General features: G+C 44.4%; 1 protein-coding gene across 4 annotated transcripts in view; it reads right to left on the minus strand.

Annotated features, from left to right (window-relative positions):
• Window positions 1–16670: 16670 nt before the first annotated feature.
• LOC138947331 (signal transducer and activator of transcription 5B-like) overlaps window positions 16671–26197 on the minus strand; it is a 115584-nt gene continuing 106057 nt past the window's right edge. For 2 of the 4 annotated variants that reach the window (XM_070318780.1, XM_070318779.1), the window contains exon 22: window positions 17588–25906. In XM_070318780.1, coding sequence (XP_070174881.1) covers window positions 25777–25906 — 130 coding nt within the window. In that variant the 3' untranslated portion in view covers window positions 17588–25776. Of the gene's footprint in view, window positions 26116–26197 lie in introns of all 4 variants that reach the window. The other 2 variants (XR_011449620.1, XM_070318781.1) reach the window with 2 other exon arrangements.

Consider the following 26197-nt stretch of genomic DNA (forward strand, 5'->3'; position numbering starts at 1 on the left):
CATGTGTGTGTGTGTGTGTGTGTGTGTGTGTGTGTGTGGGTGTGTGTGTGTGTGTGTGTGTGTATGTGTTTGTGTGTGTGTGTGTTTGTGTGTCTGCGTGCACAAGCGTGAGTGTGTTCGTGTGTGTGTGTTTAAGTGTGCTTGTGTGTGTGAGATTGTGTCTGTCAGTCTGTCTGTGAGTGTGCCAGTGTGTATGCTGTTTTTGTGTTTGCACACGTGAGTACGTTCGTGAATTGATGTTTGTGTGTGTATGGTGTGTGTGTGTGTGTGTGTGTGTGTGAGCAAATCTCTGTGTGTGTGTGTGTGTGTGCATCTGCACATGTGTTTGCATGTGTTTGTGGGGGTGTATGAGAGAGAGAGAGAGAAAGACGGGAGAGAGAGACTGATTTGATGGACTAATCTTTAATACATACAGTTTCATGCACAGCCTAGTCTTACAATCAGTGTATGTGTGTGTGTGTGTATGTGTGTGTGAGCAAGTGTGTGTATGTGTACGTGCGTCTACAAGTGCATTTGCACGTGTTTATACGTGTTTGTGGGGGTGTATGAGAGAGTGAGAGAAAGACGGGAGAGAGAGAGACTGATTTGACGGACTGATCTTTAATCTTTAAGTGCTAGTCTTTCGGATGAGACGAAAAACCGAGGTCCCTTCGTGTACACTACATTGGGGTGTGCACGTTAAAGATCCCACGATTGACAAAAGGGTCTTTCCTGGCAAAATTGTATAGGCATAGATAAAAAATGTCCACCAAATACCCTTGTGACTTGGAATAAAGGCCGTGAAAGGTGAATGCTCGCCCTAATAGGCTTGAGGTTTGCTGGCCGATGTGAATGCGTGATATAGTGTGTAAAAAATTCCATCTCACACGGCAAAAATTAATATGTAAAGCGCATTGAGCATATAAGCTACTCACAAAAAGTAAAGGATCACTTGCACACAAATTCATAACTTTCCAAAAAAGAAAGCCAATGCGTTGGTATTTGGCAAACGTTTAATTCAATGCTTTAGTGATAATGATACAACATTTCCTTCAATTTCGAGCAATCGTTTGGTCTGTACATTTTATCAAAGTGTGTACGTATCGAAATTTGATTTCACAAAGTCGTTGAAATCACAAGACATGGCATTCAGATGCTCCCAAAAGTTCAGTAATGCGTGTAACCGCCCTGGCTGTTCTGGCACTCGACGCAGCGAGTTCTCATAGAGTTGACCAGGGTGGGGAAGATCATCTATGGAAGCGCCTGCCACTCAGCCTGCAGCATCTGGTAGAGGTGCTGGACATCCCTGGGAGGGGAGTGGTTGCTCCTCACTTTGCGATCCAACTCATCCCAGAGGTTCTCAATCGGGTTGAGCTCCCATGGGGTCGCCTTCACGCGGCGGGAGCGTTTAAACAGAGCTACCCCACCCCTTTACTTCTCTTCTTTTGTCTTATTTCTGCCTTACCAGTCCTTTCACCTATATTTCCTTCCAAGAAAACTCTCCCTACTATTCCCTGCAGTTTTCCAATTCTTTTCTTGTTGTCTTATTTCTACCTGACTGGATCCATCACCTTTATTTCACTTACCAAAAGTCTTCTTTTCCACATCCTTATTTCTCTGCACCCCGCATGTCGTAAGAGGCGACTAACGGATTCTGTTTCTCCTTTTACCCTTGTTAAGTGGTTCTTGTATAGAATATAGTCAATGTTTGTAAAGATTTTAGTCAAGCAGTATGTAAGAAATGTTTAGTCCTTTGTACTGGAAACTTGCATTCTCCCAGTAAGGTCATATATTGTACTACGTTGCAAGCCCCTGGAGCAATTTTTTGATTAGTGCTTTTGTGAACAAGAAACACTTAACAAGTGGCTCTATCCCATCTCCCCCCTTTCCCCTATCCCATCTCCCCCCTTTCCCTCGTCGCGATATAACCTTCGTGGTTGAAAACGACGTTAAACACCAAATAAAGAAAGAAAGAATCGGGTTGAGATCGGGACTGCATGCTGGCCACTCCATTCTGTTGACTCCAGACTGCTGCAGGAAGTCGTTGACCACCCTTGCCCTGTGGGGGCGAGCGTTGTCATCCTGGTAGACAGCCTGCGGTCCCATCTGCTGCAGTGTAGGCACAGCCAGCGGTCGAAGGATCTCATCCCGGTATCGGAGGCCAGTCAGGTTACCCTGTACATGAAACAAGGGTGTTCTGTGGTGAAGGCTGAAGGCCCCCCAGACCATTACAGAACCTCCACCAAAGGCCACATTTTCTTGGACAGTGGCGTCAATGTAGCGTTTCCCTTGGTGCCTCCAGACCCTCAGTCAGTCGTCGTTGTGGTTCAGGGTGAAGCGTGATTCATCACTGAACAGGACCTGGGACCATTGCTGACGTGTCCACCTCACGTGACATCTGCAGAAGGCGCCGCGTGCTGCCCTATGGGCTGGAGTTAAACGTGGCCGTACAGCTGGGCGACGAGAACGGAGGTTAAACCCATGAAGGCGATTCCGTATGGTCTGCTGCCTGATGTTGGTGTTAGTAGCCACCCTCAGCTGCCTTCGAATAATGCTGGAAGAGGCTGTTTGCAAGGCTAGTCGTTCCATAAGACGATCTTCACGTGGAGTTGTCTTCTTTGGTCGCCCAGGTCTGCGTCTTTCCTGGACCCTCCCAGTGGCTGTGAAACGTTGAATCAGTCTGACAATGACCGAGATGGACACGTGAAGTCGCCTGGCCCGCCACTTCTCGCTTGGGGACACCATCTTGGAACCATGCAACAGCTCGTCCCCTCTCAAACTCGTTCAATTTTCGTCGAGGAGGCATTGTCAGATAATGCCTAAAACTGGTGGTATGTCTTCTCAAAAAGCCAAGCAAGTGACAGCATCTCACACATAAACAGCAGTGCTTGCACGTGCATAATGGTTTTTCCATGTGGCTTGTTCGGGCTGAACGGTCCAAAACAAGGTCCTTTTTCGCAAGTTTCTGCTTTTTCTTTTGCTACCAAGCTCAGTAGTAGAGAATCCCGTGCAATTTTCCCACTAACACAACATCGCCCACTTACAGCTGAATAAGAATTCATAACAATTTGGTTTGACTGAGAAATAAATAACAGTGGCGAACTGATTTTATTGAGCACCTGTTTTCTCATAGTGATCCTTAACTTTTTGTGTATATGATTATGCGCTATAGCAAATGTCCATTATTATTATTATTATTACACACAGATAGAGGTTTTAGGCACATCCTAGTCTTAACTATATATCTGTGTGTGTGTGTATGTGCAGACGTGCGTGTGTGTTGTGTGTGTGTGTGTGTGTGTGTGTGTGTTTAAGTGTGCATGTTAGTTTGTGTTTGTCTGTATGATTGTCTGTCTGTGTGCGTGTGCCTGTGTCAGTGTGTATGTTGTTGTGTTTGTGTACTACGCGTGCGTGCATTCTTGCATTACTGTGTGTGTGTGTGTGTGTGTGTGTGTGTGTGTGTGTGTGTGTGTGTGTGTGTGTGTGTGTGTGTGTGTGTGTGTGTGTTACTGAGTCAGTATGTCTGTTGCAACCACCAACACAGGCAGCAGCTGCTGAGCAGTGAAATCAATGTTATAATCTGTCTGTTGTCCACGGTTTGATCCATGTTTGTTTTGTCTGTCTTTAGTGAACATTCGCTCAGTAATAACTTTATATTGACTAATTTGCCTCAAAATGTCAAGCTAGCCGAGTGGCTGCGGGGATAAGAGCCACACTTTATATTCAAATACTGTTAACTCCCAAGTCGTGGGTTCGAATCCCACTCCCGTCAATATTTTTGGGTGGCACCACCATTCCTACCGTGCTATTAGTCTGGCACCACCATTCCTACCGTGCTATCTGTCTGGCACCACCATTCCTTCCCTGCTATCTGTCTGGCACCACCATATCTATCCAGCCATCTGTCTGGCACCACCATTCCTTCCCTGACATCTGTCTGGCACCACCATATCTATCCTGCTATCTGTCTGGCACCACCATTCCTATCCTGTCATCTGTCTGGCACCACCATTCCTATCTTGCTATGTGTCTGGCATCATCATTCCTACCCTGATATCTGTCTGGCACCATCATTCCTACCCTGCTTTCTGTCAGGTACCACCATTCCTATCCTGATATCTGTCTGGCACCACAATTTCTACCGTGCTATCTGTCAGGCACCACCTATCCTACCCTGCTATCTGTCTGGCACCACCATTTCTACCGTGCTATCTGTCAGGCACCACCATTCCTATCCTGCTATCTGTCTGGCACCACCATTCCTACCCTGCTATCCGTCTGGCATCACCATTCCTATCCTGCTATCTGTCTGGCACCACCATTCCTACCCTGCTATCTGTCTGGCACCACCATTCCTACCCTGCTATCTGTCTGGCACCACCATTCCTACCCTGCTATCTGTCTAGCACCACCATTCCTACCCTGCTATCTGTCTAGCACCACCATTCCTATCCTGTTATCTGTCTGGCACCACCATTCCTATCCTGCTATCTGTCTGGCATCATCATTCCTATCCTGTTATCTGTCTGGCACCACCATTTCTACCACCATTCCTATCCTGACATCCGTCTGGCACCACCATTCCTATCCTGATATCTGTCTGGCACCACCATTCCTACCCTGATATCGGTCTGGCACCACCATTCCTATCCATGTAAATAAAATCTAGATATCGGTCTGGCACCACCATTCCTATCCTGCTATCTGTCTGGCACCACCATTCCTATCCTGCTATCTGTCTGGCACCACCATTCCTACCCTGCTATCTGTCTGGCACCACCATTCCTACCCTGCTATCTGTCTGGCACCACCATTCCTACCCTGCTATCTGTCTGGCACCACCATTCCTACCCTGCTATCTGTCTGGCACCACCATTCCTACCCTGCTATCCGTCTGGCACCACCATTCCTATCCTGCTATCTGTCTGGCACCACCATTCCTACCCTGCTATCTGGTCTGATAGGTGGTGCCAGACCCTGCTATCTGTCTGGCACCACCATTCCTATCCTGACATCCGTCTGGCACCACCATTCCTATCCTGATATCTGTCTGGCACCACCATTCCTACCCTGAAATCGGTCTGGCACCACCATTCCTACCCTGATATCGGTCTGGCACCACAATTCCTATCCATGTAAATAAAATCTAGATATCGGTCTGGCACCACCATTCCTACCCTGATATCGGTCTGGCACCACCATTCCTATCCTGATATCTGTCTGGCATCGCCATTCCTATCCTTACATCTGTCTGGCACCTATCCTTACATCTATCGTGACATCTGCCTGGCGCCACCATTCCTATCCTGCTATCTGTCTGGCACCACCATTCCTTCCATGGTATTTGTCTGGCACCACCATTCCTTCCATGGTATCTGTCTGGCACCACCATTCCTATCCTGACATCTGTCTGGCACCACCATTCCTGGACCCTGCTGTCTGGCACCACCATTCCTACACTGATATCTGTCTGGCACCACCATTCCTACCCTGCTGTCTGTCTGGCACCACCATTCCTAACCTGAAATCCGTCTGGCACCACCATTCCTACCCTGAAATCGGTCTGGCACCACCATTCCTACCCTGATATCGGTCTGGCACCACAATTCCTATCCATGTAAATAAAATCTAGATATATCGGTCTGGCACCACCATTCCTATCCTGACATCTGTCTGGCACCACCATTCCTATCCTGATATCCGTCTGGCACCACCATTTCTATCCTGCCGTCTGTCTGGCACCACCATTCCTACCCTGCTATCTGTCTGGCACCACCATTTCTACCGTGCTATCTGTCAGGCACCACCATTCCTATCCTGCTATCTGTCTGGCACCACCATTCCTATCCTGCTATCTGTCTGGCACCACCATTCGTACCCTGCTATCTGTCTGGCACCACCATTTTTACCCTGCTATCTGTCAGGTACCACCATTCCTATCCTGATATCTGTCTGGCACCACAATTTCTACCGTGCTATCTGTCAGGCACCACAATTTCTACCGTGCTATCTGTCAGGCACCACCATTCCTACCCTGCTATCTGTCTGGCACCACCATTCCTACCATGCTATCTGTCAGGCACCACCATTCCTATCCTGCTAACTGTCTGACACCACCATTCCTACCCTGCTATCTGTCTGGCACCACCATTCCTACCCTGCTATCTGTCTGGCACCACCATTCCTATCCTGCTATATGTTTGGCACCACCATTCCTACCTTGCTTATCTGTCTGGCACCATCATTCCTATCCTGACATCTGTCTGGCACCATCATTCCTAACCTGACATCCGTCTGGCACCACCATTCCTATCCTGACATCTGTCTGTCACCACCATTCCTACCCTGCTATCTGTCTGGCACCACCATTCCTATCCTGCTATCTGTCTGGCATCACCATTCCTATCCTGCTATCTGTCTGGCACCACCATTCCTACCACCATTCCTATCCTGACATCCGTCTGGCACCACCATTCCTATCCTGATATCTGTCTGGCACCACCATTCCTACCCTGATATCGGTCTGGCACCACAATTCCTATCCATGTAAATAAAATCTAGATATCGGTATGGCACCACCATTCCTATCCTGCTATCTGTTTGGCACCACCATTCCTATCCTGCTATCTGTCTGGCACCACCATTCCTATCCTGCTATCTGTCTGGCACCACCATTCCTACCCTGCTATCTGTCTGGCACCACCATTCCTACCCTGCTATCTGTCTGGCACCACCATTCCTACCCTGCTATCTGTCTGGCACCACCATTCCTATCCTGCTGTCTGTCTGGCACCATCATTCCTACCCTGCTATCCGTCTGGCACCACCATTCCTATCATGCTATCTGTCTGGCACCATCATTCATATACTGCTATCTGTCTGGCACCATCATTCCTACCCTGCTATCAGTCTGGCACCACCATTCCTATCCTGACATCTGTATGGCAGCACCATTCCTATCCATGTAAATAAAATCTAGATATCGGTCTGGCACCACCATTCCTACCCTGATATCTGTCTGGCACCACCATTCCTATCCTGACATCTGTCTGGCACCACCATTCCTGGACCCTGCTGTCTGTCTGGCACCACCATTCCTACCCTGATATCTGTCTGGCACCACCATTCCTACCCTGCTGTCTGTCTGGCACCACCATTCCTAACCTGAAATCCGTCTGGCACCACCATTCCTACCCTGAAATCGGTCTGGCACCACCATTCCTACCCTGATATCGGTCTGGCACCACAATTCCTATCCATGTAAATAAAATCTAGATATCGGTCTGGCACCACCATTCCTATCCTGCTATCTGTCTGGCACCACCATTCATATCCTGCTATCTGTCTGGCACCACCATTCCTATCCTGCTATCTGTCTGGCACCACCATTCCTATCCTGCTATCTGTCTGGCACCACCATTTCTACCGTGCTATCTGTCAGGCACCACCATTCCTATCCTGCTATCTGTCTGGCACCACCATTCCTATCCTGCTATCTGTCTGGCACCACCATTCCTACCCTGCTATCTGTCTGGCACCACCATTTCTACCGTGCTATCTGTCAGGTACCACCATTCCTATCCTGATATCTGTCTGGCACCACAATTTCTACCGTGCTATCTGTCAGGCACCACAATTTCTACCGTGCTATCTGTCAGGCACCACCATTCCTACCCTGCTATCTGTCTGGCATCACTATTTCTACCGTGCTATCTGTCTGGCACCACCATTCCTACCCTGCTATTTGTCTGGCACCACCATTCCTACCCTGCTATCTGTCTGGCACCACCATTCCTACCCTGCTATCTGTCTGGCAACACCATTCCTACCATGCTATATGTCTGGCACCACCATTCCTACCCTGCTATCCGTCTGGCACCACCATTCCTATCCTGCTATCTGTCTGGCACCACCATTCCTACCCTGCTATCCGTCTGGCACCACCATTCCTACCCTGCTATCTGTCACGCACCACCATTCCTATCCTGCTATCTGTCTGGCATCATCATTCCTATCCTGCTATCTGTCTAGCACCACCATTCCTATCCTGTTATCTGTCTGGCACCACCATTCCTATCCTGCTATCTGTCTGGCACCAGCATTCCTACCACCATTCCTATCCTGACATCCGTCTGGCACCACCATTCATATCCTGCTATCTGTCTGGCACCACCATTCCTACCCTGCTATCTGTCTAGCACCACCATTCCTACCCTGCTATCTGTCTAGCACCACCATTCCTATCCTGTTATCTGTCTGGCACCACCATTCCTATCCTGCTATCTGTCTGGCATCATCATTCCTATCCTGCTATCTGTCTAGCACCACCATTTCTACCACCATTCCTATCCTGACATCCGTCTGGCACCACCATTCCTATCCTGATATCTGTCTGGCACCACCATTCCTACCCTGATATCGGTCTGGCACCACCATTCCTATCCATGTAAATAAAATCTAGATATCGGTCTGGCACCACCATTACTATCCTGCTATCTGTCAGGCACCACCATTCCTATCCTGCTATCTGTCTGGCACCACCATTCCTATCCTGCTACCCTGCTATCTGTCTGGCACCACCATTCCTATCCTGACATCCGTCTGGCACCACCATTCCTACCCTGCTATCTGTCTGGCACCAGCATTCCTACCCTGCTATCTGTCTGGCACCACCATTCCTACCCTGCTATCCGTCTGGCACCACCATTCCTATCCTGCTATCTGTCTGGCACCACCATTCCTACCCTGCTATCTGGTCTGATAGGTGGTGCCAGACCCTGCTATCTGTCTGGCACCACCATTCCTATCCTGACATCCGTCTGGCACCACCATTCCTATCCTGATATCTGTCTGGCACCACCATTCCTACCCTGAAATCGGTCTGGCACCACCATTCCTACCCTGATATCGGTCTGGCACCACCATTCCTATCCATGTAAATAAAATCTAGATATCGGTCTGGCACCACCATTCCTACCCTGATATCGGTCTGGCACCACCATTCCTATCCTGATATCTGTCTGGCATCGCCATTCCTATCCTTACATCTGTCTGGCACCTATCCTTACATCTATCGTGACATCTGCCTGGCGCCACCATTCCTATCCTGCTATCTGTCTGGCACCACCATTCCTTCCATGGTATTTGTCTGGCACCACCATTCCTTCCATGGTATCTGTCTGGCACCACCATTCCTATCCTGACATCTGTCTGGCACCACCATTCCTGGACCCTGCTGTCTGGCACCACCATTCCTACACTGATATCTGTCTGGCACCACCATTCCTACACTGATATCTGTCTGGCACCACCATTCCTAACCTGAAATCAGTCTGGCACCACCATTCCTACCCTGAAATCGGTCTGGCACCACCATTCCTACCCTGATATCGGTCTGGCACCACAATTCCTATCCATGTAAATAAAATCTAGATATCGGTCTGGCACCACCATTCCTATCCTGCTATCTGTCTGGCACCACCATTCCTATCCTGCTATCTGTCTGGCACAACCATTCCTTTCCTGACATCTGTCGGGCACCACCATTCGTACCCTGCTATCTGTCTGGCACCACCATTTTTACCCTGCTATTTGTCCGGCATCACAATTCCTATCCTGCTATATGTTTGGCACAACCATTCCTTTCCTGACATCTGTCGGGCACCACCATTCATACCCTGATATCTGTCTGGCACCACCATTTCTACCGTGCTATCTGTCAGGTACCACCATTCCTATCCTGATATCTGTCTGGCACCACAATTTCTACCGTGCTATCTGTCAGGCACCACAATTTCTACCGTGCTATCTGTCAGGCACCACCATTCCTACCCTGCTATCTGTCTGGCACCACTATTTCTACCGTGCTATCTGTCAGGCACCACCATTCCTATCCTGCTATCTGTCTGGCACCACCATTCCTACCCTGCTATCTGTCTGGCACCACCATTCCTACCCTGCTATCTGTCTGGCACCACCATTCCTACCCTGCTATCTGTCTGGCACCACCATTCCTACCCTGCTATCCGTCTGGCACCACCATTCCTATCCTGCTATCTGTCTGGCACCACCATTCCTACCCTGCTATCCGTCTGGCACCACCATTCCTATCCTGCTATCTGTCTGGCACCACCATTCCTACCCTGCTATCTGTCTGGCACCACCATTCCTATCCTGCTATCTGTCTGGCACCACCATTCCTATCCTGCTATCTGTCTGGCACCACCATTTCTACCACCATTCCTATCCTGACATCCGTCTGGCACCACCATTCCTATCCTGATATCTGTCTGGCACCACCATTCCTACCCTGATATCGGTCTGGCACCACCATTCCTATCCATGTAAATAAAATCTAGATATCGGTATGGCACCACCATTCATATCCTGCTATCTGTTTGGCACCACCATTCCTATCCTGCTATCTGTCTGGCACCACCATTCATATCCTGCTATCTGTCTGGCACCACCATTCCTACCCTGCTATCTGTCTGGCACCACCATTCATACCCTGCTATCTGTCTGGCACCACCATTCCTACCCTGCTATCTGTCTGGCACCACCATTCATACCCTGCTATCTGTCTGGCACCACCATTCCTACCCTGCTATCCGTCTGGCACCACCATTCCTATCATGCTATCTCTCTGGCACCACCATTCCTACCCCGCTATTTGTCTGGCAGCACCATTCCTTCCCTGCTATATGTCTGGCACCATCATTCCTATCCTGACATCTGTCTGGCACCACCATTCCTATCCATGTAAATAAAATCTAGATATCGGTCTGGTACCACCATTCCTTGATATCTGTCTGGCACCACCATTCCTATCCTGACATCTGTCTGGCACCACCATTCCTGGACCCTGCTGTCTGTCTGGCACCACCATTCCTACCCTGATATCTGTCTGGCACCACCATTCCTACACTGATATCTGTCTGGCACCACCATTCCTAACCTGAAATCCGTCTGGCACCACCATTCCTACCCTGAAATCGGTCTGGCACCACCATTCCTACCCTGATATCGGTCTGGCACCACAATTCCTATCCATGTAAATAAAATCTAGATATCGGTCTGGCACCACCATTCCTATCCTGCTATCTGTCTGGCACCACCATTCCTATCCTGATATCCGTCTGGCACCACCATTTCTATCCTGCCGTCTGTCTGGCACCACCATTCCTACCCTGCTATCTGTCTGGCACCACCATTTCTACCGTGCTATCTGTCAGGCACCACCATTCCTATCCTGCTATCTGTCTGGCACCACCATTCCTATCCTGCTATCTGTCTGGCACCACCATTCCTATCCTGCTATCTGTCTGGCATCACCATTTCTACCGTGCTATCTGTCAGGTACCACCATTCCTATCCTGATATCTGTCTGGCACCACAATTTCTACCGTGCTATCTGTCAGGCACCACAATTTCTACCGTGCTATCTGTCAGGCACCACCATTCCTACCCTGCTATCTGTCTGGCATCACTATTTCTACCGTGCTATCTGTCAGGCACCACCATTCCTATCCTGCTCTCTGTCTGGCACCACCATTCATACCCTGCTCTCTGTCTGGCACCACAATTCATACCCTGCTCTATGTCTGGCACCACCATTCATACCCTGCTCTCTGTCTGGCACCACCATTCATACCCTGCTATCCGTCTGGCACCACCATTCCTATCCTGCTATCTGTCTGGCACCACCATTCCTACCCTGCTATCCGTCTGGCACCACCATTCCTACCCTGCTATCTGTCACGCACCACCATTTCTACCCTGCTATCTGTCTGGCACCACCATTCCTACCCTGCTATCTGTCTGGCACCACCATTCCTATCCTGCTATCTGTCTGGCACCACCATTCCTATCCTGCTATCTGTCTGGCACCACCATTTCTACCACCATTCCTATCCTGACATCCGTCTGGCACCACCATTCCTATCCTGATATCTGTCTGGCACCACCATTCCTACCCTGATATCGGTCTGGCACCACCATTCCTATCCATGTAAATAAAATCTAGATATCGGTCTGGCACCACCATTCCTATCCTGCTATCTGTCTGGCACCACCATTCCTATCCTGCTATCTCACCATTCCTATCCTGCTATCTGTCTGGCACCACCATTCCTAACTTGCTACCTGTCTGGCACCAGCATTCCTACCCTGCTTTCTGTCTGGCACCACCATTCCTACCCTGCTATCTGTCTGGCACCACCATTCCTACCCTGAAATCGGTCTGGCACCACCATTCCTACCCTGATATCGGTCTGGCACCACCATTCCTATCCATGTAAATAAAATCTAGATATCGGTCTGGCACCACCATTCCTACCCTGATATCGGTCTGGCACCACCATTCCTATCCTGATATCTGTCTGGCATCGCCATTCCTATCCTTACATCTGTCTGGCACCTATCCTTACATCTATCGTGACATCTGCCTGGCGCCACCATTCCTATCCTGCTATCTGTCTGGCACCACCATTCCTTCCATGGTATTTGTCTGGCACCACCATTCCTTCCATGGTATCTGTCTGGCACCACCATTCCTATCCTGACATATGTCTGGCACCACCATTCCTGGACCCTGCTGTCTGGCACCACCATTCCTACACTGATATCTGTCTGGCACCACCATTCCTAACCTGAAATCCGTCTGGCACCACCATTCCTACCCTGAAATCGGTCTGGCACCACCATTCCTACCCTGATATCGGTCTGGCACCACAATTCCTATCCATGTAAATAAAATCTAGATATATCGGTCTGGCACCACCATTCCTACCCTGATATCGGTCTGGCACCACCATTCCTATCCTGATATCTGTCTGGCATCGCCATTCCTATCCTTACATCTGTCTGGCACCTATCCTTACATCTATCGTGACATCTGCCTGGCGCCACCATTCCTATCCTGCTATCTGTCTGGCACCACCATTCCTTCCATGGTATTTGTCTGGCACCATTCCTTCCATGGTTTCTGTCTGGCACCACCATTCCTGGACCCTGCTGTCTGTCTGGCACCACCATTCCTACACTGATATCTGTCTGGCAACACCATTCCTAATCTGCTGTCTGTCTGGCACCACCATTCCTAACCTGAAATCTGTCTGGCACCACCATTCCTTCCATGGTATTTGTCTGGCACCACCATTCCTACCCTGAAATCGGTCTGGAACCATTGGTTGAAAAATGAGGGCGTGACAGTGCCGCCTCAACTTTCACGAAAAGCCGGATATGACGTCATCAAAGACGTCTGGCAACACCATTCCTAATCTGCTGTCTGTCTGGCACCACCATTCCTAACCTGAAATCTGTCTGGCACCACCATTCCTTCCATGGTATTTGTCTGGCACCACCATTCCTACCCTGAAATCGGTCTGGAACCATTGGTTGAAAAATGAGGGCGTGACAGTGCCGCCTCAACTTTCACGAAAAGCCGGATATGACGTCACCATTCCTTCCATGGTATCTGTCTGGCACCACCATTCCTACCCTGAAATCCGTCTGGCACCACCATTCCTACCATCGTATCCGTCTGGCACCACCATTCCTATCCTGACATCTGTCTGGCACCACCATTCCTTCCATGGTTTCTGACTGGCACCACCATTCCTATCCAGCTATCTGTCTGGCACCACCGTTCCTATCCTACTCTAAGTCTGGCACCACCATTCCTATCCTGATATTTGTCTGGCACCACCTTTCCTTCCATGATATCTGTCTGGCACCACCATTTCTTCCATATTTGTCTGGCACCACCATTCCTTCCATGGTATCTGTCTGGCACCACCATTCCTTCCATGATCTGTCTAGCACCACCATTCTCACCCTGGCGCCGGATTTGCAGCACAGCCGGGACAGATACATACACAAACACACATAAAAATATTGGTGTGAGTGGGATTCGAACCCACGACTTCAGAGTTGACAGTATTTGAATACTGTCGTTCTTATCCCCGCTGCCACTCTGCTCTCTTGAAAGGTTGAGGCAAATTTAGTCAATATAAAGTTATAACTGAGCGAATGTTCACTAAAGATAGACAAAACAAACATGGATCAAACCATGGACATCAAGACATTATATGGGGGTATGTGTTTGTGTGTGTGTGTGTGTGTGTGTGTGGGGAGGTGGTGGTGTATGTGTGTGTGTGTGTGTGTGTGTGTGTGTATGTGTGTGTGCATCGGTGTGTATTTACGTGTGTTAGTGTGTGTATGTGAGAGAGGAGAGAGAGAGAGAGAGAGAGAGAGAGAGAGAGAGAGAGAGAGAGAGAGAGAGAGAGAGAGAGAGAGAGGGGGGGGTATGCAGTGCCTTGGCATTGCACGTCTACTTAATTTTTTAACTGTTTAAAAACTCTGTTTTATTAGCTTGTTCTAGACAGGAATTCAGATAACAGAATTTCTGTCTTGGTTCTGTCTTAACTTCAAAAGTCTGTTACACCAAATAACATGCTGAAAGCTGTACAATCAGATGGCTCAGTTTGTAGCCAGCAGTATTATTTTGAAGAAATTTAACTGCCAACCTTTCTGTTAACATGTTGAGTTCTTTTTAAATTTAGTCAAGTTTTGACTAAATATTTTAACATCGAGGGGGAATCGAGACGAGGGTCGTGGTGTATGTGTGTCTGTCTGTCTGTGCGTGTGTGTGTGTGTGTGTGTGTAGAGCGATTCAGACTAAACTACTGGACCGATCTTTATGAAATTTGACATGAGAGTTCCTGGGTATGAAATCCCCGAACGTTTTTTTCATTTTTTTGATAAATGTCTTTGATGACGTCATATCCGGCTTTTCGTGAAAGTTGAGGCGGCACTGTCACGCCCTCATTTTTCAACCAAATTGGTTGAAATTTTGGTCAAGTAATCTTCGACAAAGCCCGGACTTCGGTATTGCATTTCAGCTTGGTGGCTTAAAAATTAATTAATGACTTTGGTCATTAAAAATCTGAAAATTGTAAAAAAAAATAACAAGAAGAGCAAACGCTCGATCGAGTCACTTTCGCAGTTCTGAATATTATATGAGGCATCAGATGGACAGGAAGAAATTGCTATTCACAACACAATACAGATGTAAATAATTTGATGTAAAGAATAATCCTATAAAGTTTGAATCAAATCCGATGAATAGTTTCAGAGATATGATATTTCAATTTTTTTCCTTCAAGACATACCTGTGACCTTGAAAAAGGTCAAAGGTCACCAAAGCAGACGTCAAAGTGTAGAGGTCACTGGGAGTCACGTTCACATAAAATTTGAGCCCGGTCACTTTTATAGTTTCCGAGAAAAGCCCAACGTTAAGTTGTGTGTTGCCGAACAGAAAAGGCTAGTTATCTCCCTTGTTTTTCTGATAATGTTCGTAAAAGGCTACAGATGTAAATACTTTGATGTAAAGAATAATCCTACAAAGTTTCAATCACATCCGATGAACTTTGTCAAAGATATAAAATGTCTAATTTTTCCTTTGACGCTGACCTGTGACCTTGAAAAAGGTCAAAGGTCAACGAAACCATCGTTAAAGTGTAGAGGTCATTGGAGGTCACGACTAAACAAAATATGAGCCGGATCGCTTTGATAGTTTCCGAGAAAAGTCCAACGTTAAGGTGGTGTCTACGGACGGCCGGCCGGCCGGACGGCCGGCCGGACGGCCGGACGGCCGGACAGACTAACACTGACCGATTACATAGAGTCACTTTTTCTCAAGTGACTCAATAAAACGATCCAAATGTACGTTTATCTTATTCTCCATCATTTGCTGATTCCAAAAACATATAAATATGTTATATTCGGATTAAAAACAAGCTCTGAAAATTAAATATATAAACATTATTATCAAAATTAAATTGTCCAAATCAATTTAAAAACACTTTCACCTTATTCCTTGTCGGTTCCTGATTCCAAAAACATATAGATATGATATGTTTGGATTAAAAACACGCTCAGAAAGTTAAAACAAAGAGAGGTACAGAAAAGCGTGCTATCCTTCTTAGCGCAACTACTACCCCGCTCTTCTTGTCAATTTCACTGCCTTTGGCTGCCATGAGCGGTGGACTGACGATGCTACGAGTATACGGTCTTGCTGAAAAATGGCAGCTACTTGACTAAATATTGTATTTTCGCCTTACGCGACTTGTTAAATTTGTCTTTTATATTTCTTGTCGAGTCATTTAAAATCTAGTACAAAGTTGCAAAATCTTTACGTTACATACAGTTCTATAGGGAAATAAGCAAATCTGTGTACGATGTATATTCACACACACACACACACACACACTCACACACACACACACACACACAGACATAATAGAACTCCATGTAAGGCCTAAAAAAAAAATAGGTGTGGTTACGGTAACCCGACCTACCCTAATTTTAGGGGCCGATCCTATAACTTTTTATTACATTTGTCAAAACAAAAAAACCAAAAAAACAGTGCAAAAAACGCAATGAAAGCGAAAGTGCCCGAGTCGCACACTTATTTCCCTGTCAAGTAGGTTTAATTTGTACACATTAGAAAAAAAAGTTTAAAAAAAAAAAAAGTGATTGCCTACCTACCTACCCTATTTTTTTGGCTATGTTACCGTAACCACACCTATTTTATTTTTTTTTGCCTAAATAAAAACCTCAGCATACAGATACACACCGAGAGAGATGAACTCACACTGACACAGAATTAAATACAGATACAGAGCCAGTTTCTTGATTTTCAATTTAATTGCTTAAACAATGATTAACAATCTGACAACTGAATTTCTTAGACAATGTAATGGAATACTTATTGCATGAAAAAAATATGAACACTTTTTTATGCCCTCACGGCAAAGCCATTAGGGGCAAGTTCCCGGGTTATAACCTGACTTTACATTAGATACACAAGTGTATGCATATTTAGGTGGTATCAGCCATCTGCACTTATGGCAGAATGACCGAGGTCTTTTACGTGCCACTGTGGTGACACGGGGTTGGGAGATGGATACCGTCTCTGGGTTTGCACATAAAGTTGACCCGTGTCCGTCCCGGCCCGGATTCGAACCTGCGACCTTACGATCACAAGACCAGTGCTCTACCACCTGAGCTACCCAAGCCCCCTTAAACAACGATGGAGTATGGACACCAACCATCTAAAGTGCTAGTATAAACACTGAGAAGGCAATAGACTGAAGTGTTTGTTTGTTTGTTTGTTTGCGGCTTAACGCCCAGCCGACCACGAAGGGCCATATCAGGGCGGTGCTGCTTTGACATATAACGTGCGCCACACACAAGACAGAAGTCGCAGCACAGGCTTCATGTCTCACCCAGTCACATTATTCTGACACCGGACCAACCAGTCCTAGCACTAACCCCATAATGCCAGACGCCAGGCGGAGCAGCCACTAGATTGCCAATTTTAAAGTAGACTGAAGTGTGCATACGTACACCCCAGTATACAGCTAATAGAGGATACCAGAAATAACTCTGTCAGGTTTTTATAGCTTGTGGAAGAGTTGCTTTCCTTTGTTTCCATAGAAACACTGAGGCAAGTTCCACATGACATTGCATGCTTGCCTCCATGTTTCTATGGAAACAAAGGCAAGCAACTCTTCCACAACCCATTAAAACCTGACAGAGTTATTTCCTTTCTTTCTTTGGTGTTTAACGTCGTTTTCAACCACGAAGGTTATATCGCGACGGGGAAAGGGGGGGAGATGGGATAGAGCCACTTGTCAATTGTTTCTTGTTCACAAAAGCACTAATAAAAAAATTGCTCCAGGGGCTTGCAACGTAGTACAATATATGACCTTACTGGGAGAATGCGTTTCCAGTACAAAGGACTTAACATTTCTTACATACTGCTTGACTGAAATCTTTACAAACATTGACTATATTCGGGCGGGGATGTAGCTCAGTCGGTAGCTCGCTGGATTTGTATCCAGTTGGCCGCTGTCAGCGTGAGTTCGTCCCCACGTTCGGCGAGAGATTTATTTCTCAGAGTCAACTTTGTGTGCAGACTCTCCTCGGTGTCCGAACACCCCCGTGTGTACACGCAAGCACAAGACCAAGTGCGCACGAAAAAGATCCTGTAATCCATGTCAGAGTTCGGTGGGTTATAGAAACATGAAAATACCCGGCATGCTTCCTCCGAAAGCGGCGTATGGCTGCCTAAATGGCGGGGTAAAAACGGTCATACACGTAAAAGCCGTGGGAGTTTCACCCCATGAACGAACAAACAAACATTGACAATATTCTATACAAGAAACATTTAACAAGGGTAAAAGGAGAAACAGAATCCGTTTGTCGCCTCTTACGACATGCTGGGGAGCATCGGGTAAATTCTTCCCCCTAACCCGCGGGGGGTATTAACCAATTAAAACCCGACAGAGTTATATTTCCCAACATCATCGTGTCGCTAGTTTGCTACACAGTGGAGCCACCCTTTTAAGACCAAACATTTTTCCCTCCCCCTTATGTCCGTGTGGCAAAAATCAGACAGCAGAGCACATTCTGCAGGCTTGTCCGTACCACAGTGCTCTGAGGGACACCACCTGGCCAGAGGAGACAGCGCTACAAAAGAAGCTATACGGCCCCAAAGAGGACTTGGAGAGGACAGCACGTTTCGCCCTGCAGTCCGGACTGACGATCTAACAGCGAACGACAAGAAGAAGAGACCTAAAAATTTAAGACCTTCCCCCTTTTAAGACTTTGATTTTTCAGATTTTTTGTTCATATTCACCTCTGTAATTTCACTCCCATTTTGAGACTCTTTCCTTGTCCAGACCTATTTTATTTTTATTTTTCAAGGTCTTAAAGGGTTGGTTCTACTGTACTTTTTGAGTGAAACAGCCTCAGAGCAACATGTGAAAAATTTAATGATGTGGGTAATGACATCCACCTTGTAGTCCACCTTGTCCTTCATACCGTAGATATGCACAAATGAATATATTATGTACATTTTTATTTTTAACACATTTTTGTACCTTATTTGCACAAGTCGGCGCAAAAGTTGCTCAAGTTGCTAACCTTTCCCCTAGCAAACAAAGAATTACAAATAAAAACAAATTTTCAACTGTCAAGCCAGACAGTGTGATCTGTGATGCAGAAATGAACACAAAAAAGCAGCACTCAAAACAGAAGAAACAACAAATATGGAGAAAAAAAAAGTATTTGCTGGCAGCAATGACAAAGCAAACACGAGAAGAAACTTAAAGATGATCCTTTAATTGAAAATTTCAAAATAACAACAAAGTCAGATTGTTCCATAACAATTATAAAGAACAACAGATGAGCTAAGCCGGTCACAAAAACTCACAAATTATTATTTTGACAGAAAGAAAAAGGCAATCAAACAGGTCAAAATTAAGAAAAGAACACATACAACTGGCAATGACACCATAATATCAATAAACATCAATACATGTAAAGAAATCAATTTCTATTATAAGAAGCTACCCTTGCAGTGAATGTTTTGTCTTTCTTATAGTAAACGTAATTATTTGTATTTTGTGAGAAACAGTTTACTGATAACAATTTTCTACATTGCAGAAAAAGGCAGTCACTGAATTAACAATTTAAAATCTATTCAGAACAAATAGGACAGCTAAATGTTGCATTCTCTTGTATTGACTACCAGCATAGTCTAGAAAAGGATCTGAAAACATTAACAATGATGTATATGATGATAATACTTTTGACATAAACTCTATTTACATAATGTGGCTAGCAGAAAAAAAAAAAAAAAAAAAAGCTGAAAAGCATAACTGCTGGTCAAAAACACTACTCTCTATTTACAAAACATACCTAGCAACAACAACAAAGCAAAAAATCAAAATGAAAAGAAAAAAATAGCAGGAACAAACTCTTAAAAATTAAAGTGATGGTTATATTCGGAGACTGCTTGTTCAGTCAAACTATCCATCTTCCCAATCATCCTGTACATGATGTACAGTGATCAGGCATGGGAATTCCAAAATAGAAAAAACTCTCAAAATAGGCCGAGGTCCAAACACGGTAGGGTACAGGGGCAGAGCCCCGTTTGGGGGACCAGGGGGACAACGCCCCCCGGAAGGAAAACAAATTTTAGCATTTTAGACCAATATTTTGATAGTTCTCATGTACGCAAATAATGGCTAGAGAGACAATAGTATACATGTTATTTAATTGACCTTTTTTTTGCCGCGGACAATTTTTTATTTTCGCTGAAACGTAATTTCCTTTTCGCGGAAATCCGCGGACAATTCCCATGCCTGAGTGATAACAGCAGTGTATGGCCTGATTTACACATACACAATATCTGTACAGTGGTTCACAAGGCAACAACAAGGCATCAATTTGAACTAAACGAAAGCAAACTGGACTCGTGAACATCAAGAACAGCATACAGTAAATCCCCCCCCCCTCTCTTTCTTTATTTGGTGTTTTACGTCGTTTTCAACCACGAAGGTTATATCGCGACGGGGAAAGGGGGGGGGGAGATGGGATAGAGCCACTTGTTAATTGTTTCTTGTTCACAAAAGCACTAATCAAAAAATTGCTCCAGGGGCTTGCAACGTAGTACATGACCTTACTGGGAGAATGCAAGTTTCCAGTACAAAGGACTTAACATTTCTTACATACTGCTTGACTAAAATCTTTACAAACATTGACTATATTCTATACAAGAAACACTTAACAAGGGTAAAAGGAGAAACAGCATCCGTTAGTCGCCTCTTACGACATGCTGGGGAGCATCGGGTAAATTCTTCCCCCAAACCCGCGGGGGGTCCTCTCCACTTAAGACCCCTTAAAGTTGAAACCTTCAGTGTGTAATATGTGTATGTCCAGCTGCCTGTTAAGGTGATTGTTGTTTCCATTCGTTTTGTTCTGAAACTTACAAACTACAGTGTTTTCTGTGATGTGGGGCTCCTCTAACCAGTGGACACCTCCCTTGAAAGGACAATTACACCTGTAGTGCCTTTGTCTTTAGTCTTGACTACAATGCACCTGTCTTGACAAGCCACCTGCAATGTGAGGCCACTTCAAGCAGAGGGCACCTCCCTTGAAAGGACAACACCTGTTGTGCCTTAATATAATAATCTTGACTAAAACGCACCTATCTTGACAGGCCACCTGCAAATGTTAAGGACACTTTTGGCTAGTGTGTCCTTTTATAGCAGGTAACACTGTAGCAGATCTTTGCAGTTGTAGATGAGGGGTTAAGCAACGCAATGCAATTTCTCTCTGTACTACACCTGGCTGCTAACTAGGGTCAATTAAGCCCAGCTACAACCTAGTAACTAACGATCATTCTCAAACATTCTGTGTTTCTCATTACTGACCTTACAAAAAGTGTGTTATCATCAGGCAGGGTACATAACTCTGTCTACTTAAATATCATCATTTTGGTACCTAATCAATTGAAGGTATACAGTTTTCATGTTTTTGCCTTCCAATTCTAGACAAACACGATAAGGACTTTACAATGACAATTATTTTACAAGTGAAGATAGGATAAAACACAACATTAGAATTCTCAATTTCACATGTAAAGAATACTTTGGCATTAACACTTTGACGAGACAATTATGGCAAACTTCAATGAAATGTGCTCATTATTCCACTCAGAGTCCGACACTAAGAAAAAACGCAATCAGGGGGTTAGAGACATTAATTTCTTCCAATACCTCAGCCCTCTAAATAACAAAAACAAATCTCAAAACAACTGTGTGCATTTAGAAAATAATACAAAACTCCATGGAAAACTGAAATATTCTTTCTTTATTTGGTGTTTAACATCGTTTTCAACCATGAAGGTTATATCGCGGCGGGGAAAGGGGGGAGATGGGATAGAGCCACTTGTCAATTGTTTCTTGTTCACAAAAGCACTAATCAAAAATTTGCTCCAGGGGCTTGCAACGTAGTACAATATATGACCTTACTGGGAAAATGCAACTTTCCAGTACAAAGGACTTAACATTTCTTACATACTGCTTGACTAAAATCTTTACAAAAATTGACTATATTCTATACAAGAAACACTTAACAAGGGTAAAATCCGTTAGTCGCCTCTTACGACATACTGGCGATCATGGGGTAAATTCTTCCCCCTAACCCACGGGGGGTAAACAGAAATATAACAGCAATGCAACTATAGTTGACACAGTATGGTGGGTACATTAGGATGAAATACAAAGAACAGGAGTAAGGGGAAGTGTTGCATACATTCTCCAAGTTCAACTCTGTATATGACACAATGCATTCAAACCCATCTGACATTTCCTTAAAAAAAAAAAGAAGAAGATCAGTGTCGGATCACAATTAGCTGTAAGACTTGTCAGGCACATAAGGACTGTTGGGTTCAATGCGCAACTAAAACTCTCAGTTTCACCTATAAACCCAAACTATACATTAGATCATCTAAACACAAAATACAGGCACAAAATTAAACTACATAGTACAAAGCAAAACAATTGAGACACAACAATGCCTAACTTGCATATGCACAAAAACTGTATACAGATGATGAAATTTCCTCAATATATAACTGTAGCATAATAGGCATATCTGGGATAAAAAAATAATATATAGGTGGACAGCAAATTAAGCTTTGTTATCAGCACAAGCAAAATTTTCTAATTATCAATCTCTCTTCAAATCTGTACAAGCATGATCCTTCATTTTCTCACAATGTAACACACAAACCAACACCAATGCAATTAGCCAAAGAAAATCACACTTGCAATTTTACAGCAACATGATCAACAAGCACCAAATTTCTATCATCCATATAATTCTTGAAAAATCAGGACAAGTTATATAACTGATAAACAGGAATGGTTAATGATGCCCTATAGGTTATGTATGTTTTAAGCCTTTCTGAGAAGGGTGGGGGGGGGGGGGGGTAGTGATACAGGGGGAGGGGAGTTGACGGTTAGTAGAAGACTGATGAGAAAGTTGATACACAGATAATGCAAAGTCAATGAATGCCACAGTTATCACACGGCACAGAAGCTGCATCTAACCATTCCAAAGGCAACCATATAGTGCCAACTAAACCAGAAGTGAACACAATTAAAAACCAATGTTAATGTCTAGCTGTAGGTATCATGCTCACTGCAACAAAAAACAAGTCGCGTAAGGCGAAATAACTACATTTAGTCAAGCTGTGGAACTCACAAAATGAAACTGAACGTAATCCGCCGCTAGTGCAAAAGGCAGTGAAAGTGACGAGCCTGTTTGGCGTGGTAGCGGTTGCGCTGTGCTTCATAGCACCCTTTACTGTACCTCTTTTAGTTTTAACTTTGTGAGCGTGTTTTTTATCCAAACATATCATATCTATATGTTTTTGGAATCAGGAACCGACAAGGAATAAGATGAAAGTGTTTTTAAATTGATTTCCCCCAAAAAATTTTGATCATAATTTTTATATTTTTAATTTTCAGAGCTTGTTTTTAATCCAAATATAACATATTTATATGTTTTTGGAATCAGGGAATGATGAAGAATAAGATGAACGTAAATTTGGATCGTTTTATAAATTTTTTATTTTATTTACAATTTTCAGATTTTTAATGACCAAAGTCATTAATTAATTTTTAAGCCACCAAGCTGAAATGCAATACCGAAGTCCGGCCTTCGTCGAAGATTGCTTGGCCAAAATTTCAATCAATTTGATTGAAAAATGAGGGTGTGACAGTGCCGCCTCAACTTTTACAAAAAGCCGGATATGACGTCATCAAAGGTATTTATCGAAAAAAAGAAAAAAACGTCCGGGGATATCATTCCCAGGAACTCTCATGTCAAATTTCATAAAGATCGGTCCAGTAGTTTGGTCTGAATCGCTCTACACACACACACAGACAGACAGACAGACAGACACACACACACATACACCACAACCCTTGTCTCGATTCCCCCCTCTACGTTAAAACATTTAGTCAAAACTTGACTAAATGTAAAAAGCAGAAATACAATTGCATTTTTCAGGCGTTGTAGGCATTTAAGTCATATTTCTGCACAACAAAAAACTAAAAACATATATAGGTCTGTGGTTAATGTGTCAAGCAAAGCAATCATTCAACACGACCCAGTGCCACAGTGGTACCTCTGATGAAAGGACACCCCCCAATAAACAGCACCTTTTGTTGTCCCTTTGTCTTTTTTATAGACCAAAATTAATACGCCTGTCTGAAAGGGACATTTTTGGCTGGTCCCAAGGGTGTGCTTTCATCGCAGGTACCGTTGTTTTTTCCAGTGATGCCTGCATACAAAGAGGTTTGATGGAAAGAAAACAATCTCTGCTAGTGTAAATTAAAATGTTGAAAATGAAAGCAAAACTTGAATAAATGTAAAAAGTAAGTCTTTATAGGCCTGTTGATAAGTCACATACTAAGGACAGTAATTCCAATCTTAATTGCTTGCTACTTTAAATTTAAAAAAAAGTATTAATCTCTCTTCAAATCTGTACATTTACCTTTATTTTCTCACAATGTAACACACAAACCAACACCAAGGCAAGCCTACAAAATCACACTTTTTTTTGAATGCCCAACTTATTTGCAAGATCGCCAGGATACCATCTATACGCTTCACAATCGTTTTATTAATATTGTTACATTATTAGAAGGGGATGTAAACGAAAGTCAGTTTGAAAATATTAATATATTTAACCCCTTCACTGCCCAACACGTACTAGATACGTGGTCATGTTTGGTTTGTCATACGCCCATACACGTACTAGGTACATGGCATTTACATCAGCACTTTTCAGGACATTTGTGAAAACTAAATGGGAGGTAACCACTGTCCAACTTTTTGTAGGGGTTTAAACACAGTTCTTTCCCATTGACCGTTCAGATAAGTTAGTACCACGTGGTAAAAACAGAAGTTTTTTTCGATCTATAAGATTCAAAATGGCGGCCGAAAGTCGGACATCAACTCGTAGACCTGTTTTCAAATGATTCAGTGTTCTGGAAGCTCTACAAGAAGTGATTTATGGATTACCACACAGAAGAATACTGTTATGGGCTGTAATGTGAGTACCTGATGTTTGACACCAGTTTTAGCTGTGTTTTTTGCGGTTTTACGTGCTGCAGTGTGTGTGTAAAAGTTTGGAAACTGTAATTTTTGACAAAAATGGTCATTATATCGATTTTTACTATAACAATCACAAACAAAGTCCAATGATCATGTTATCAGATAATAGCCAAGGGTGTAAGCAAACCACATGCCAAAGATCTAAGAGCTATCTCAATAAATGATTGAGCAGTGAACAGATTAGACGGTGAACCTACCGAAGAAAGCGAAATTTGCCCTGGCGCACAGCAATACCAAAATGCTGTTATACTGTGGCAGTGAAGGGGTTAAAACCTTTCAGGAATTCATTAGACGTACCGGCCGGTTTGGAAATAATTAGACAAACACAGATTTTCTCTCTCTCTCTCTTCTATCCTCGGAGTTGACTTCCACACAACCTGGGAGCTAGGGTCCACAGTCAGAGCCTAGAGTTTCCAAACTGTGATTGAATGATTGAATTTTGTGTGTGTGTGCATGTTACTACTGTATGTTACTCACATCCTTCGCTCTGGTTTAAAAAGTCATTTTGTCAAAAAAGTCAATTTAATGAAACCTTGGTTTTCAGACCCCCTCTGCTAGCATACCTTGTTTCTAGTCTGTCCTCTTTATAAACTGTGTAAATTTACCTCCAGTTTTAAGTCTTGCTCATTTATAAGACCTGATTTTCTCATGTTTTTAAAGGTCTTTTTTTCGTGCTGTCAAAAAAAAAATAAAAAAATAAAAAGCATCACACAATCCAAAACTTTTCTGTCACTCTGTGCAGGAACTTCCTCTTTAAGTTGTCTCGTACATCGGAAGAGCATATCTGTTGACAAACCGGTTGGCATCAATGACATCAAAATCGCTCGGCGAATGATCGCCCAGTGAAGAATCTGGTAGCAGAAATTCCGTCATGTCCATCATACTGTGGAGAAAAAAAGATTCATGTTATTTCATGATCTAGGATTTATGGAACTTCATGGTAAGAGTCACTCTGTGCCGGAACTTCCTCTTCAATTTGTTTGGTATGGTGGAAGAACATACGGCCCGGTGACAAACTGGTTGGCATCAATGATATCGTAATCACCCGCTGTATAATCCGTAACCAGATATTCCGTCAGGTCCATGTTCATACTGTGGAAGAAAAAAGATTCATGTTATTTCATGATATAGGATTTATGGAACTTCATAATAGGTCGAGTTATGGTATTTCATG

This window comes from Littorina saxatilis, linkage group LG14, assembly GCF_037325665.1.
Source record: "Littorina saxatilis isolate snail1 linkage group LG14, US_GU_Lsax_2.0, whole genome shotgun sequence".
NCBI lineage: Eukaryota > Metazoa > Mollusca > Gastropoda > Littorinimorpha > Littorinidae > Littorina > Littorina saxatilis.